Below are 12,856 nucleotides of genomic sequence, written 5' to 3' on the forward strand. Positions count from 1 at the left end.
TGGGATACAGCCCCAACTCCGGCTCAGTGGGGAGTCTGCTTGGGATTCTCTCTCTCCCTCTCTCTGCCCCTCCCCCCACTAGTGTGCATACATTCTCTCCCTCCCTCTCCCTCTCTCTCAAATAAATAAATAAATCTTTAAGGGGGGGGCAGTTTTGCGGGTGCCCGGTAGGGTCTCAATCACTGGTTTCCCTGCATCTCATCTGAAGGCTGGGTCTGTCTCTCTCTGAACAATGCTATAAACCTCAATACACTGAGTAAACTATAGTACATTTTCTGGAAAACAAAGCAAGTTAGTTGTCTTCAGCAACTTCTATTATCACTGGTTAGAGATTCTGAAGCTTGACTCATTGGGAAAGGAGGTTATCAGGAGAAATAAACTTTGGTCTAAAGGCCTTTAAAGATACTTCTTCAGCTTCTGCTCACTCTGCAGTAATGTGAAACATCCCGCTTCTAAGAATCTTTACTAAGGTTTACTTATCCTACCACGTATTCTATTCTGCAGGGTCACCACCGCCTAATTGTGTTGAAGATAAAGAGCAAGGAGGAAATCAAAAAATGAAATCTACTGAGGAGATGGTGAAGTGAGAGAAATAGCACAAGGACACAAGGAAAGAAATTGACAAATGCACAAGGACAGAAGACCAAGTTGAGGTAGACACAAGCAAGAAGCCAGTGAATCCAACTGCCCCGAAGTGGGTCAATATGTTTCCTACCTTGATTTTTTTCTACCCAAAACTACTGTATCTCCTTTTCTGGGTCCCCTGCCTTCCCTAACGTGTAAAGAGGCCTGTAAATGCTGATGTCATTTCTCCACCACAAACACTGTGCTCCTTACCTCCTGGTCTGTAGACAACATCATCCTCAGTGATGTAAGAGGTTATCTCGCCGGTGTCTGTCCTTTCATAACGAGATTTTTTTTTCGGTGGTTTCTTTTTGTTCTTCTTCGTGGACTCCTCTGTGGTGGCACTATTGTTGTCATTATCCTCATCTTCGCTGTGGTCACTCTCAGCATAATTTTTGGCTCCTCCTTCCAAGGTGCAGCTCCTACGTGGTCTTGAATTCTCACCCTCTCTTGCTTTGTCTCGTTTATCTCTCTCTCGGTCCCGATCTCGGTCCCGGTCCTTCTCTTTGTCTTTGTCTTTGTCCGCTGTCATGATTCGCCACGTGCCTTCTTCTGTCCTCTCACGGCTAGGCCTCCGTGAAAGGTAGACAGTAAGCCTGGGCTTCAGTCTTCTGAATTTCTCACTCAATTCCAGGGAAAATCCAACCACTCCAACTACCCCAACGTTTCAAAAACGCTAAGCAAGAAAAGAGAGAAAGAGAAATTGATTTTACTTTAACATTTTCTCATATTTCCTTCCTAAAATAATGTTTTGTTAAATGAATATCTTACTTACTCATGTTTTAGCCCCAAAAACCTGCCGAACCATTGGAAAAAAGGACAAGTGATACAAAGTTTAAGTATATAAAGTTTTTGGCCTCAGCTAGCATATGGTTTGGGATTTAATACCACATCAATAATGAAAACATCTCAATGCATAATAGTAAACAATACTTTCTGTACATCACTTACTTTCTTTTTTTGAAGGAAAAAGTAAAGTGTACCCTAATACACAACATAAAAGGAGCTTCATAACCCACAACTTTAATTTACAAGGGCAAGAGCCTATATACTAAAACTATTTCCACCTGGGGGGAAAAAAATAATTTGGATAGCCTGGAAAAATGTCTCAAGATGTCTCTCACAGGGAACTATCTTCTAAGACTCTTTCTAGCCACATCTCCAAATTTCCAGAGCTCCTCTCAAGAATAAACACAGGCATTGACTCAAATAAAAGTGATGACCCTCAAAACAAGATTCTTTTGCCTTCAATCACAATTTTTCCCATCTTCAAAGTCTACTACTGTAGTTATTTTCCAGGAAAAATGGTATCTCTGAATTATCTCTGCCTTAACAAAACCAAACAGCTTCCAAAAACAACCTTCCATCTTTAGAGAATAGTAGGTGGTTTTCACATTCTTTCAAATTTCCACTATAAATAATTTCCCTAGTAAACTCCTCTCTAGAACTAAGCCCAACAAGGAAAGACTGAAGTTTTTAAGACTTTACAATGAGAAGAGAGAATCTCCAATTCCAATCCAACACAATTCTTATAAAAAATTTTATAGTGCAGTGGGAGGACGATGACAGACAGACATGGACTGTTTTGTTTACAAGTCAGTTTTGGGACAGTCATAATTACCAGTAATTTATCTTTTGCCGTCCTGTATCATCTTCCTCAACATCTTCTCTCATTTGTTCAACGATCTATACTAAACACTATCTAGGTGCCAGGTCTTCGGAACTGAAGATACAATGAGGGAAAAGCTCAAGAGTCCTTGACCTCAATGCTCTAATGCAAAAAAAAAAAAAAAAAAAAGGCAAACAACTGATCAATATGAGAACCATCTGTTTCTTATGTTACTAGGGCCAGACAGAAAATGACATATGCAAATAAACAAAAGATTGGTCCTCTTTACTTAGACAACAACAAACAAATAACTTGCAAATACATGTCTTAAACACAGAGAAAATTCTATTCGGTCACGCCAAAACCATAAAAATTATCATATACTCACTCCAAAGCTCTTAGGTCAAATCTGGCACCAGAAAACACCTCTCCACAAGCACCTCAAATATCCTTACCTGTTCAAGAAAATATAAAATAATCACAACCACCTTTGGGAGACAGACCTATGAAGGAGCAATAATGCTGACAATTTAAAACAAAGTCCGAAGGGAGAAAGCATGTAGTACAGCCATGTACTACAGACATTTCCTTCTACATAGGAAATATGCTTCTAGGTAGGATTTCAATTTTCTAAACATATTTCAAGAAAACGAAAAATTATCCCAGTGCCTGCAAAAGTTCTGCCTAGATGAATCATCTGCTAAACAGACAGTAATAAACTCCCAAGTCCCTGTAGGCCACTAGTGTTAGCAATTGAAAATACACAAAGAGACATATTACTTTCTCCACTGGGCTTAAGTTTAAAGCATGAACAAGCCAATCATGCAAGAAAGAAAACTATCAGCTAACACCATTGTTAAAACATTCCTCTTTGACACTGAAAACATACCAAGGTCCACTGGGAATCTAAAAAGAACAAGCAGCTTAGGCTGAAAACCTCTCAGATATAGCTCAAGGACAGACAACTTACGAATTTAGGAAAAAGATCATTCTCTCCAGGGTTAACAAGATAACCAGAAAATTATGTAAAAATATTATTTCAGCACTCAAAAAGGAAAGAAATACTAAGTCCAAATTGTACATTCAACACTACTCCTTACAAAATCATATACGGAGCTTCTTTTTACAAAGAAATTTGAGTTATTTCTGCCAAGAGTAAGCAAGAAAGAAAAATTCAAGAAACAACAGACACAAAATAAAATTCCGTGTGTGTATCCAACTTTCAGTTAACTAAAACAGTGATAATCCAAAGCAAAAGTCAACCAATTACCATTTACATTTGGCTCTAAAATACAGTGCAACAGGGATGTATGTTTCTTTTCCTCTGCATTTACCATACTAATCAGAATTTTTCTGATCCTCATTATACAATGACCAACACACAATAATAATGTGACATTTGAGGAAAGGGACCCAGAGAGAAACCAGATGGCAATGACAAGGGTAGTTGTCACTTCAATTTGCTAGAAATGATCTACCAATACAACAACATCATTTTTGTTAACAATAAGGGGTTTACAAAGCAGGTTCCTGCCATGATCTCATTCAGTTCTTTCTCTAACAGCTCAGTCAAGTGAACCAGACAGAAGTCACCGTCCCCACTTATAGACTACAGAAGGGAAACCATGAAGAAACCATGTGCATGAAGCCATACAGCCAATTATTCTGCCAAAGTAAACCCCATCTGACCTGACTGCAACCTACTACTCAGGTCATAATCTGTGCCCCCAAGGTCACCAGCTCTTCATAGGTACTAACTTTTCCTGCACGCATCCAGGCTGATAATTTGCACAGACAGATTTAGGAAACACACTCACTTTGCCCTTCCCTTCCCCAAAAGAAATTTCTGTCCAGTAACAAAGACAAAAATATTGAGGGTATTTCTGTCAATTCACTGCTTAACCCAGTTAAACAAAAACCAGTATAAGATACTTTATTTTCCTAAGATTTTATTTATTTGAGAGAGAATGAGAGCGAGCGCACACGTGCACACACACAAGTGTGAACGGGGGGGGGGGCGGTGGGAAGGGCAGAGGGAGAGGGAGAGAGAATCCCAAGCAGACTCCCCACTGAGCTCAGAGCCCCATGTGGGGCTCGATCCCACGACCCCGAGGATCATGAGTTGGACGCCGAAATCAAGAGTTGGGACACTTAAATGACTGAGCCACCCAGGCACCCCTATAAGATACTTTAATAACAAAAAAAAAGAGAGAAAATCTAGTCTAGAACACGTTCAGATTCACAACAGTCTTCATCTGTTCACTGAACAAATGTCTACCAAATGCCTACTGTGCACTAGTTACTGCTCTAGGTGTGAGGGAAGCAGCAGAAAACCGCACAAAAACTTCTCTGCTCTGGTGGAGCTGATGTTCCAGGGAGTGGAAAAATACCATAATCAAAAGAATGATATGTATATAGTACATGAAAAGATCTTAAATGGGGAATCCAATGCGGGGGACACAGAGTGTGGGAGAATTGTAATCTTAACTGATGGTGAAGGAAGGCCTCAGGCTTTGCCCCAAGCAAGAGCGTTAGAGAAAAAGCCATGAGGGCACATGAAGGGAGATCATTCCAGCAGAGGGAAAGGAGGTACAAATGTCCAGAGGCAGAAATGAGCTGAGCACACTCAAGACACAGGAGGCCAGTGGCGCTGCAGTGGCATGAGGAAGAGGGAAAGTGGTGGGAGATGAGTTCAGAGAGGTGAAGGGGGAGGGGGGGCTGGATCCTGCCTTGTATGCCAGTGTAAGGACTCTGGAGCCTTTACTCAAGTGCCACGAAGTGACATGAAGTGATTCGAATGACATTTCAGCCACTGCAGGGATCTGAGTAACAAAGACATGATCTGACTTGTGTTTAAGATCACTCTGGTCATTGAGAAAAAACCTAAAGGGATGCAGGGGTTGCAGCATGAAACCGGTGAGGGAGGAGGCTTACTGCAACAAGCCAGGTAAAAGGTGAAGGTAGTTGGGATGACCCAGCATGGCAGGGGCAGAGAAAGGGAGGAGTCTTATTTTCTATGTATTTTTAAGGTAAGTCTCAAACTGGATGTGCTGACAAACTGGGAGGTAAGGTGTGAGGGAAGAAGTCAGGAACAACTCCAAGGGTTCTAGCATGAGGAGCTGGACGATGAAATGGGCATTATATGAGTTTTGGAAGAAAGATTAAGAGCTCAGGTACGAACATGCTAAGTTTGAGAAGCCTTTTAAAAACCACATAAAGAGGGGTGTCTGGGTGGCTCAGTCAGTTAAGCGACTGCCTTCGGCTCGGGTCATGGTCCCGGGGTCCTGGGATCGAGCCCCGCATCCGGCTCCCTGCTCAGTGGGAGGCCCGCTTCTCTCTCTCCCACTCCCCCTGCTTGTGTTCCCTCTCTCGCTGTCTCTGTCAAATAAATAAATAAAATCTTTAAAAAAAAAAAAAAAAACACATACACATAAAGATTTTCAGTAGGCAGAGGTCCAGGCTGGAGATAAAAATTTACTTTTTAATTTAGTTTTTAAAGGCATGAATTGAATGAAGTCACCAAGGAAGTGAATTTGCATGGTTTTTCCGATAAAAATTTTTTAAACCCACAAAAACCTTTATTACTCATGCTTGAGTGGAGAGGGATATTCAAAACAGACCTACAACTTATACATTTCCAAAAGCAGCACCCCTAGGACTCATAAAAAAACATATATTCCTCTCACTAGTTTCCACATTTATCAGGTTGCACTTCATCATTTTATCTTAACTGGTAAAATCTGGTCAGCTAGCCTCGCTGTGTTCTCATCTAATCAGAGTCAAAGGCCTTCAAGAGTCAGTGATACAGAACTACTCTTTATTAACTTCAGCTACTTCACCCTCCGCACAAACCTCGTTTGCCTCTTCAAAGTGAAGCCAACAACCACCCACAAACCCCTCAACACCACTTATCAGAACCCATTCAAATAAAGTGCTAAAATTTCTGTCATGCTCCGGGCCCAAACCTCACTTTAAGAAAACTACTTCCTTACACTATTTAAGCAGTCCCAGGAGGTCAGGCCCATGTCAGAACTGGACTCAAAAGCCAAGACCAAGTTCTTGGCACTGCTATGTACTGAACTGCCTTGGGCAAATCACTCTACCTCTCTGAATCCATTTCACTGCCCTAAAAGAGGGACAATCACCAGCTACTTCACAGAGCTGCTATGAGAATTAAGTTAATTAAGCATACCATATGCATACACACTCACAGATTGTGAGGTGCTTTCCAGATGTAAACTCTCACTAGTAGATAATACCCAATAGTATATTGTGCTGTGCAAGATATAAATGTTGCCAAACATCATCCCTACCCTCAAGAACTTAGTATCTCTTGTGGCACGGGTTGGGAGGGGGAATTCTATTGTACAACTGAGAACTAAATTGTGTAAAATGGACTGCAAATGACAAAAATCCAAAAAGATCCTCTCTGGGATCATGTAAAACTTACTGGTCCATGAAAAGCTGCCATTCCCTCCTGAGTTCTCACTCCCTGACTGCTAACAATCTCAGTTACTCAAGCCAAATTCTGTAGGACACTTGACTCACCAAATGCAGCTAGTGAAGTACAATTAATTCTTCCTCATTCAACCAGATCAAGAAATATGTTTGTCAGATGCCCAACCACACATCAGGCATTTTGCTCAGCTCTTAGGGTCTACCAATCACATCCTGAGTATCTCTATAATTTTATCCATTGCTCCCGCTGATTCAGTAACAAGGCATCATCATCTTTCACACAGATTAACACAACTGCCTAACTGATCTCTGTGACTAAAATTTTGTTTTTGCCTTCCTTCCAATTCATCCTGCAATGAAGCCAGCCAGCATGTCTGACACTGCACCACTTTTTTTAAACAGCTTTAAAGAAATACAATTCACACCCCCACACAACCCAGTCTTTAAAGTACAATTCACTGTCCGCCATTCCTTTCCAAGACAGACCTCGTGTCCTGACTGCCCCTTTGCTTCTCCATCTCCATCTCTCCTGTGTGCTCCAGCCACCTCAAAGCACTTCCTTCCATCTCAGGAACCCATGTGCTTAGAATACTCATCCCCTCCCCTTGGTCTGACTAACCTGTGCTCACCTTCAGGGCTTCGGGCATTTCTGCTGCCTAACTCCAGGAAGGCTCCCATTGTTCCCCATTCTGCCTGTAAAAGGGCCCTTGCTGATCCCACTACCATCATCCATTGCTAACCTGTGTTCATTCTCCACTAACTGACAAGGACCATGGCTATCCTATCATGTTTACTGAAACAACTTCCATTAAAGCAATTTCCTCTCTGTATCAAATCCACTGGAGAGTGTCAACTTCATTATCATTTGACCATTCAGCATCCTAGGGCTGAACACATACCCTCCTTCTGGAAAGGCTGCTTGCCTTTGGCTGACCTGGCATGGGCCTATCTACCTGATCCCCCACCCCCAGTACCCCGCCAGCCAGAGCAGGAGTTCTACAGGGCACTGTGCGGGGTCCCCTTCTCATCCTCGACTTCCATCCTCATCAATCTCATACATGTCCATCAGCCCACAGGTAACACAAACACACAGGTGATCCACAAATGTACATGTCTACCAAACCTCGGCAGAGTGAAAACTGTCCACCTGGAAGTCTCCTCCTGGAGGTCTCAAAGGTACCCCCATATATCGAAACCAAAGGCACACTGTGGCCCCAAATGAGCCCCTCTTCTAAATGGTCTCAGTGACTGGTGCCCCTGCCCATCCTTGTTATGCAAGCTGGACACTTAGGCAGCATCATTACTCCCTACCTTTCATCCTAGCATCAACAAATCCTGTCACTGTTACCTTATAAATTTCTCTCAACTTCCTCTACTTCAGGACACCTCCAACACCACAACCTCAGTTAAAGCTCCTAGGATGGCCTTTCTGGACCACTTCAACTGACTTCTCTTCAAATCTATTCCTATGAACCCTTACAATTCTCCTTCTACACTTTAGCCAGGGTGCACCTTTCAAAAGGCTGATGTGATTATGTCAATCCACACCTTAAAAATGGTCATTCAATGACTTCCCACTTCTGTTAGCTAAAAACCCAAATCATAACATGATCTACAAGGCCCTTTAATTTTTTCTAATTTTTTCTTAAGTTAGCTCTATCCCCAACATGGGGCTTGAACTCACAACCCCCAAGACCAACAGTTGCATGCTCCTCTGACTAAGCCAGACAGGCGTTCCAAGCCGGTATACCTTTTTATCTGACTCATCTCACACCACTCTGGCATTCCTTCCCTCAGTTCCCTGAACACACCACACTCCCTCCTACCGGGAGGGAGTACTCTGCTCAAGTTCTTCCTTTGGTCTGTGATGCTCCTCTCCCTTCTTGGCCTAGGCAGCTCCTACTCTTCCTTCACGTCACAGCTCAACAGCAATTTCCTTGAGATGTCCTTTCCTGTCCAAAATGACTAGATTAAATCCCTTTGCAACACTTTCCACAACTGTAATTTCACATTTATTCGTGTGATTTGATTAAACAGCTGTCTAGAAGCTAGAAGCTCCATGAGAAGTTGACCCTTGACTGTTTTTGACCTCTGTTTATTCTCAGATCCTAACTTTGCCTGGTATATAAAGATCAGCAATAAATTACCTTTTCCTGCCCTCCCTTTCACACATGAGCTAGATAAGTCGAGAGCACTGTGATAAGACTTTTATTTGGAAATGAAAATATTTCATGAGCAACAAATGAGGTGGTGCTTAGGGTGGATCATAAACCATGAATAGGGTAGGGACAAGCAAAGTGATAGAGAAAACATTTCAGGTGCAAAGAAGTACAGTAAAGAAGAGTGGTGGATTAAATCACCATCCTTAATGGGAACTACAGGGAAAAACCAGTAGGAAATAAGCTGGGGGGAGGGGGCATAGTTAATGGCAGCTCCTAAAATAATAAAGCAGCTAACACTCACTGAGTATTTAATATGCACTAAGCATTTTACATGTTAATTCATTTAATCTTCACTAGATTAATAATTATTCAAGAAAAAACATATGTAAACCAGGTCACTGATCAACCTAACTCTATTCAGTACGTACTATTGTTATGTACATTTCCCAATGCAAAAGCAAGCACAGAGCAGCTGAGCAAGTAGACCAAAATCACAGTTACGTGTTAGGTCTAGGATATATACCCAGGCCACAGACTCCGGAGCCTATACCCTTAACCCCAAGGCCATATTGCCTTAAATTACCCATCCTAAAAAGCCAAGTTATCCAAAACTGTAGGCTAGGCAAACAGGGTGTCATTGCAGGCTCTTGAAACATTTTGGAAACATTCATCTCGTCTGACTGGAGATATTTTCCTTTAAGAGTTGTTAGTTCCATCTGAACAAGCTTGCTTTCAAATCCACTATCTCTGAAACCCTAGATCAGGAACCAAAGTACCTCAAGAACTTCTGCCTTTGCCATTTCTGCATTTAGCATTCTCCTTTAGGAACAAAATGAGATGGTCCAAATGTGGAAGACCCAAGAAAGCTACCCCATCTGCTGGGCCCTGCCTCTAAGAGAGGCAGCTGCAGCCAGCATGCCAAAGAACACCAAAAAGGCATGCTACAGCTGGGCAACTTGCTTTCAAAGGGAAACCAATTTTCTTCTCCTGTTCCTTTTCATATCAACATCCTGGGAGAGAAAATGTAATGACTTTTGCTCTGGAAAGGGAAATGTCACTCTAACACTTGTCCTCACTGGATAGAAATAAGGTATTCTCATAAAGAGCAACCTGCTGCAGAGAATACCTCAAAATATGCCAGAAAAATCACTGACAAACCTGCAAGGTAACACTGAAATACGGGGTCAGCAGGTCTGTGAACCCATGCAGAGGTAAGACTGTGTTTTATCTGAAACTGATATCATACTAAGAGTAGTTCTTCTGTGTAAAAATAAATGGGTTGTGACATTCTTCCACCTGACAAACCCAACAATATAAGCAAATGGCTGGCTATTCATGCCCCTCCAACAATTCTCTATATTTGAGGTTAATGAATATTTAAATTCAATCAATTCTGAGTTCATACACTCCTTCCCATAACACCTATCTTACTGAAAGAACATAAATAACTGAGATGGGATGCACTAGTCAAATTCAGAGGGACCTCTGTGGTACAAAACAGAGGAAGTGCTGGATGAATGCCCCTTATTCAGAAGTGGATGTATGCTTAGAGGAACACTTCCTCCCTCAGAAGTGAGGGGGGGGAATTGAAAGAATGAAGATTAGTGTAGTCTTGACAATTTCTTCCAAAAAGACATAATAACAAAACATAGGACCTGAAAAGGGTGGGGAAAAGCACCCAAAACAGGCAAAACTCTAGATTACAATTAACAACTCAATTAAAATTAAATAACAACACATAATCTTTTTATTTGAAGTAGGAGTAAGGAATTCCCAAAGATGAGGTGCCCAAGGAGGTTTCCATAAATAAACAAATAAATAACTAATCAACCAATCATCCCTTTCTTTAAAGAACACACAAACTCAATATAAGCAACTGCTTTCCTACACTGTTAAATACGAAGTTCTACCAAATACAGACAGAATTTTTTGCCTTGCACACGGCCTGCAGTCGTGTCACTTCTGCTCAGTGGGTTAAAGAAAATTCAATGGTCAATCTAAAGCAGGCCTTCTCAACTGTGGCACGATAAACATGTGGGGGCCAGATCATTCTTTGTTGTGGGGAGGCTGTCCTATGTGTTATCCCTGGGTCTCTACCCATGTAGATTCTAATAGCACAACCTCTGCTCCAATCAGAAAAAAAAGAGCTCCAAATATTGCCACCTATCCTCTGCGAAGCAAAGTTGCCTACAGTTGAGAACCACTGCTTTAAACAAATAAAATGATTTGTCTATCACAGAGATTTCAAGGGGTTAAGCATGTGTGTTGCTTTGTTCATAATTATGCTTAACTAATATGCAATCCATAAAGCTAGCACCATTACAAAAACTATAAGATGGCATGTTCTTTGTTCTCTGAAATAAGCTAGACTAATTCAAAGCACTGCCTGAAATAGTAATTACAACAGGTGTCTGAAGCTGAATTAGGAAAACAGAAGTAACATATCCTGAAAATCTTGATGCTTCCTGGCAAGCCCTGAAGGTTGTTAGGAGTAATATTACTCATCAGTGACTTGCCTGATCATGGAGCCAAGTGGATGCTTCTGTTATCATACAATTAAAGAGAAAACCTGATGTCCACAATGCCAAGTACAAGGGAAACCAAATGCCTACGAATCCAAGCCCCTGATATGAAAGGGGATAGAATTCCTAAACTCACTTTCCCAAAGCATGGCCATAAATAGAAAACTAAACAGATGGATAACTAAAATACAGTACATCCACACAACAGAACATTATTCAGCAATAAAAAGAAGTAAAATACTTACACATGTTAAAACATGGATAAAACCTGGAACACTATGACACATTAAAAAAAAAAAAAAGCCACTCACAAAAGACCACATATCATATGATCCCATTTATATTAAATATCCAGGAAAAGCAAATCCACAGAGTCAGAAAGCAGATTACTGATTTGGGGGGGGGGGAGGCCATCATGGGATTGCTATGGTTACGAGGTTCCTTCTAGGAGTGATAAAAATGTTCTAGAATTGGGGCTCCTGGGTGGCTCAGTCATTAAGCATCTGCCTTCAGCTCAGGTCATGATCCCAGGGTCCTGGGATTGAGCCCCGCCATCAGGCTTCCCGCTCAGGGGGAAGCCTGCTTCTCCCTCTCCCACTCCCCCTGCTGTGTTCCCTCTCTCGTTGTGTCTCTCTCACTGTCAAATAAATAAATAAATAATGTTAAAAAAAAATGTTCTAGAATTGACTGTGGTAATGGTTGCACCTATCTGTGAATATATTAAAAGCCATGAAATGTATAATTTAAATGGGTAAATTATATGTGAATTATATTTCAATAAAGATATTCAAACACAAAAACAGCAGTGTTACAAACAAATAAGAAAAAGCTCAAGCTTTACTACAGCTAAGAAAAAAAAAGGTACATCCGGCTAAAATAAGGAAGAGCTTTTACCTCTGTAATTGAGTAAAACCACCTCTTAAAGCTGTAAAAGCACAGTTAACTAAACATATAGAAGGAGAAGTTTTATTTCATGCAATGCTAGGAATGAAAGAGAACCTTCTTTGGACCACTTTAATACGCAGGAATATGTGGTCAGGTTTACCACCTCTACCCAACATGTTCAAAAGTAGGTAAGTTGGGGGGGCGGAGCAAGATGGCGGAGGAGTAGGAGACCTGGATTTCGTCTCCTCTCAGGAATTCAGCTGGATAGGGATCAAACCATTCTGAACACCTACAAACTCAACAGGAGATCGAAGAAAAGAAAAGCAACAACTCTGAACAGAAAAGCGACCACTTTCTGGAAGGTCTTTTCTGATTTGTTTAGAGTATATTTTCTGGGGACGTTGTTACCCTGCTAGCATTTTGTTCTCTCATTAATCTATTCTCCTCTGCACAAAATGACAAGACGGAAAAAATCACCTCAACAAAAAGAACAAGAGGTAGTACCGACTGCCAGGGATCTACTCAATATGGACATTAGTACGATGTCAGATCTAGAGTTCAGAATCATCACTTTAAAGATACTAGCTGGGCTTGAA

At 41.3% G+C, this 12,856-nt stretch overlaps 1 protein-coding gene across 7 annotated transcripts in view; it reads right to left on the reverse strand.

Moving 5' to 3' along the window:
• RERE (arginine-glutamic acid dipeptide repeats) overlaps window positions 1-12,856 on the reverse strand; it is a 414,521-nt gene that overhangs the window by 263,268 nt on the left and 138,397 nt on the right. For 6 of the 7 annotated variants that reach the window (XM_081817442.1, XM_081817436.1, XM_081817441.1 and 3 more), the window contains exon 2: window positions 838-1,300. In XM_081817442.1, coding sequence (XP_081673568.1) covers window positions 838-1,156 — 319 coding nt within the window. In that variant the 5' untranslated portion in view covers window positions 1,157-1,300. Of the gene's footprint in view, window positions 1-837; window positions 1,301-2,245; window positions 2,396-12,856 lie in introns of those variants that run through there. The other variant, XM_081817438.1, reaches the window with a different exon arrangement.

This window comes from Leptonychotes weddellii, chromosome 4 (genome assembly GCF_054177405.1).
Source record: "Leptonychotes weddellii isolate Sample4059 chromosome 4, ASM5417740v2, whole genome shotgun sequence".
Classification (NCBI taxonomy): domain Eukaryota; kingdom Metazoa; phylum Chordata; class Mammalia; order Carnivora; family Phocidae; genus Leptonychotes; species Leptonychotes weddellii.